At 40.0% G+C, this 4,815-nt stretch overlaps 1 protein-coding gene across 1 annotated transcript; it reads right to left on the reverse strand.

The window, feature by feature from the left end:
* Positions 1-2,622: 2,622 nt before the first annotated feature.
* Positions 2,623-4,483, reverse strand: LOC108035758 (zinc finger BED domain-containing protein 4). The gene is made up of 2 exons (XM_017111457.3): positions 4,268-4,483; positions 2,623-4,212 (listed from the first exon to the last, which is right to left on the reverse strand). Exons 1-2 carry the CDS (start codon positions 4,287-4,289, stop codon positions 3,299-3,301), a joined length of 936 nt encoding a protein of 311 aa, XP_016966946.1. The 5' UTR covers positions 4,290-4,483; the 3' UTR covers positions 2,623-3,298.
* Positions 4,484-4,815: the final 332 nt, after the last annotated feature.

The raw sequence follows: 4,815 nt of genomic DNA on the forward strand, positions 1-4,815 counted from the left end.
GTATTCCGAAGAATATACTCCTCAACAAAATGGTACAGCCGAACGTAAGAACCGGACTGTTGTTGAAATGGCTCGCTGCCTGATGTTGCAAGCTGCACTTCCTGCGAGCTACTGTGCTGAAGCAGTAAACGCAGCTAACAACATAAGAAACCGATGTCCTTCAAGGATCCTATGTGGAGATACGCCCTTTAAGCTGTAAAACAATCGCATCCCAATTGTAAGGCATATGCAAAAATTTGGTGAAATTGCATATTCACTGGACAAACGATCGAAAAGTAAGTTCAGCCCAAATTCCAATAAATGCGTATTCGTTGGATACTGCAACGATGCCAAAGCTTATAGGCGGTACGATGTGAAAAAACAAAATGTTAATTAAAAGCTGAGACGTCGTTTTCACAAATCTATTTGCGCACGAGTATAAGTTCGAAGAGTTCATTGAACCTCAGATCGATGTCAACGTTGAGCCGGTAGCAGACAATCAACCAGAAAATGACCAAGACGACAACGAAAGCATGCAACCAGAAGATCCTGAGTCAGCAGCACTTAAAGGTACAAATGCCATCGAATGGAATGAACAATACCTGGGAAGTTGTTGGTCGGCAGAAAAACCATAGGGTTATCGAATCGAAATGGGTACTTCAAACAAAATACTTAGAATGAGCTCGATTCGAATTGTAATAGCTCTAGCAGCCGAACTCGGACTGGATCTTCACAATTTGACATCAACAGCGCCTACTTGAATGGAGATATTGAGGAAGAACTTTACATCACCGTCCCACCTGAATTCCAAGAAATCTTGACAGCTAAAGAGAAAAAAGTGTATGGATCTGAAAAAGTGTGTAAGCTAAAAAAAGGATCTATATGGCCTAAAGCAGAGTGGACGCCAGTGGTACAAAAAGCTAGATAGTAAACTCAAAGAACTGAACCTAAAGCCACTCGCCGCCGACAAATGCGTGTACCTGAAAAATGAACAAAACGGGATCCTGATCGTATCGCTTTATGTAGATGACCTCATAATCGCGACCAATAACACACAAATGCTTTTACAATTGAAGCGCGAATTGTTCAACAAGTTCCAGATGAAAGATTTGGGTAAACTATCGTATTGCTTGGGTATCGAGTTTAAACAAAACAAAGAGAAAACCGAATTTACCATGGGTCAGCCCAAATATATAGCAGATATTCTCAAACGGTTCCATATGGAGAATTGTAAGCCCGTAAATACACCAATCAACAAGAATGAGAAATTGTCAACTGAAATGTGTCCAAAAACCGAAGACGAGAAAGAAGATGTTTCCAACGTGCCGTATCAGAGTTTAGTAGGAGCACTAATGTGGTTGGCAGTTTCAACGCGCCCTGATATTGCATTTGCAGTGAGTGCACTGAGTCAATACAATACAAATTTTGGAAAACAACATTTGATTACTGCGAAAAGGGTATTACGTTACCTAAAAGGCACTCAGAACCATTGCCTGATTTACAAACGAAGTGGCAAAGACCTTGTAGGCTACGCCGATGCTGACTGGGCCGCCAATATTGATGATCGCAGATCTTTTTAGGTTTTGCTTTTAAGTTCGCAGGTGCAGCAATATCCTGGGAATGCCGAATGCAACGGACGGTTGCATTGTCAAGCACAGAAGCAAAGTACACGGCTCTGTCTGACTCATCAAAGGAAGCCGTTCATCTTAGAAGCTTTCTACCAGAAGTTTTAGGCCAACTGAAGACGACCATCATCTACAACGACAATCAAGGAGCTGACCAACTTACACGCAACCCCGTGTTCCACAAACGCACCAAGCATGTTGACATCCGCCACCATTTCATCCGAGAGCTTGTTGAAGAAGGAACTATTTCAGTGAACAACATTTCAACCATCGAGATGCCAGCCAACATATTGACAAAGGGACTCGGTGCTTCAAAACACAATACTTGCAAGACAGCCTTGGGTATACGACCAGTCGATCAGCGCCTTGCCAATTGAGGGGAAGTATTGAAAATGCAGTTTGCACGGTAGATTAACTACATTAACATATCGCATACCGAACTATCGATAGTAAAGTCATAGTGTAATGTATCTTCTCTAACGAATGTATTGTCTCTTAGAGGTGGAGAACTATCGATAATCGGCGCCATCGATAGTCGGCAATTGTTTTTCTCAAACCCTCGATAGTGCCATCGATAGTCTCCGACACTATCGTCCGACATTAAAATATTTTTTTAAGTTTTCAAGAATATTTTATTTTAACCAAAAGTTTTGGTTTAAAAATTACATTTACATTTTACATTTTCCTCTTTGAGCCGGGTGCGTCTCTCGGAAACTATTTGCCCTGCCTTGCTGAATGCCCTTTCCGATTCTACGGATGTAGCAGGAATGCAAAGGTACTTGCAAAACAGGCCTTTAATACATGGAAAATCAGTTTGATTCACCTGGAATAAAAGTAATATATGTAAGTATCGATAAGTTATAATTTGTTTTCGAATTATACCTTGATCCATAGCAGAGGGTCCACATCTTGACTGGCAATTGCCCTCTCCAGATATTGCCTTTTTATTAGGATAGCATCCACGCGTGCGTTTCCGACTTGGTTATTAGATCGCTCACCCAAAAAATCAAATAATGTGTCCTGAGCACTTGTGTCCGGTGAAATGTGCAGATTATTTGTGGTCTCTTTAAATGATAAATGTGCCAGTTCGTTTTCAAAAAAGATTGCAGCTTGTTCAGCGTTTGAAGCGTGTTGAAACCCGTTTTTTTTAAAGCGTGGGTCCAATAATGTTTCCATCTTACAAATTGTCCTGTGCTCGTAAATGGAAAAGCGTTTCTTTATTGATTCCAATAGTATTTTTTGGATAGTTTTTCCTTCCAAAGTTTGAATCAGAGGTGACACACTTTCAATTTTACGGAAAAGTCCATATGCTGTGGGTATGATAAGTGATATGGTCACATATTTTCCACCAGAAATCTTTTCGCTTGCTTGCTGGAAGAAAGACAACATTTTTTCTGCATCCTTTAGCACAAGTATTTCCTCAGCAGTAAATGGCTGAGGTGCATTAGTTGTTGCTAATAGGACTTTGGCAATGGCATCGTTGGTTTTTAGAATTCTCTCGATCATAAAAAAGAAGCTGTTCCATCTAGTTGGCGATTCTTGCAGCAAAGTATAATTCGTTCCTTCTTGGGCCAATTTAAATTTTTCATTAGCAATCGTGCTTTGTTTAAAAAGTCGCATTATGGATTTGCACTTAGAAAACAAATTTTGAATGACTGCGTCATCAACTTTTAAGGCGCCTTGCACAACTTTATTTATTGTGTGCGAAAAGCATGGCAGATTTCGGATTTGCATATTTCACATGCTTTAAGCATGGAACTGGCATTATCGGTAACAATGCACACCGTCTTGTTTAAAATGTTCCAATAATTCAAAATAGTGCTCAAAGTATCTACAATGTTTTGCGAACAGTGGTTTGTTGCGTTTAAAAGTTTTTTTGTGGCCAAAGACGCTGTTTTTAGTTCAAAGTCATTAACAAAATCACCGGTCCCTGTCAAGAAACTGGCATTGGCACTCGATGTCCACAAATCGCATGTTATTGATACATCCGACACTTCTTGCAATATCAATGACAATTTGGCAGAGGTTTCCTTGTAGAGATTGGACATAAGCACATCACGCAAGTGTGTCTTGCTTGGCAATTTATAACGAGGATTCAATACCTGAGTGTACTTAATGAAACCTTCGTTTTCGACAATGTTGTACGGCTGTACATCCTTAGCAACCATTTCTGTTAATGCTTTGTCGATGTCGGTCTTTCGCTTGGAATTCGACTCGTACAAGACAGCTCTTTTGAAGTAGGAAGCCACAGAATTCATACTTGATCTGCAACTGCTGCTTGTAGACGCAGTCTCGTTCTTATCCGTAACTTCAACTGGTTTGCTAGAGTCCGGTTTGTTTATTTCCAAGCTAGGATGAAACCTTTTTAAATGGTCGCGCAAGTTGAACGTATTGCCGCTTGTTTTATATTCCTTGCCAAAGTAAAGGCATTTGGCAAGTTTTTGGTCGTCGGACTTTTTAAAATATTTCCAAACATGCGAAATCTTACTCCTTTTTGAGTTACTCTGCTTGTTGGGTAAGAAATCCTTTTCGGAGTCTGTGCTGGTGCAATCGCAGTCTTGCTTTTCTGGACTTGGCGCAGTAGGCGTTGGGGACCTCCGACGTGTACCTTAAATTCGCCAATTTTTTCCTCAAAATACTTATGTAGAATAAATTAAACATACCTTTTTTTAAAAAGCGATCCATATTTATTGGTTCCTTTTTAGTTTTCGTCAATTTTCTACAAAAATTACAAATTTGTACACAAGCGAATGCTAAAATTATTTTAGCGATGTGAGACGCCAGCTATCGAAGGCACCATCGATAGTGGTTGGGTCACTATCGAAGGTGTCTGACACAATCGATTGCGGCTCGATAGTGGCCAACCATCGATAGTGTCGATAGTGCCATCGATAGTTCTCCACCTCTATTGTCTCTTCTTCTGCCCACCACTATCGAAAACTAATGTGTAAAACTTGATCCTCTGTATCAATTATCCTAAATAAAACTATTATTCACTACTCAAGCTAAATTACAACACATATTTGAGCTTGCTAAAAAATCTTTTTTGTATTGAAAACTTGGAACAGCAGACATATTAACAAATAACGGAGAAACTAACAGAACATTTCTAGCAGAAGCGTCATATTGTTGCTGCGCGGTACGAATTTTTTAAACGTAAGATGCGGGACTCACATGCGTGGCATTGCTAGAATGTGTCAATTTGTTTGCC

This window comes from Drosophila biarmipes, unplaced genomic scaffold, assembly GCF_025231255.1.
Source record: "Drosophila biarmipes strain raj3 unplaced genomic scaffold, RU_DBia_V1.1 ptg000013l, whole genome shotgun sequence".
In the NCBI taxonomy this organism is placed as follows: Eukaryota; Metazoa; Arthropoda; class Insecta; order Diptera; family Drosophilidae; genus Drosophila; species Drosophila biarmipes.

What these genes read in the sequence shown, in the direction of transcription:
- LOC108035758 (XM_017111457.3), bottom strand. Translation starts at nt 4,289, where the DNA reads ATGGATCGCTTTTTAAAAAAAG. An exon ending in GGATCGCTTTTTAAAAAAAG is followed by an intron (nt 4,213 to 4,267) that starts GTATGTTTAATT and finishes GGCGAATTTAAG; the next exon opens with GTACACGTCGGAGGTCCCCA.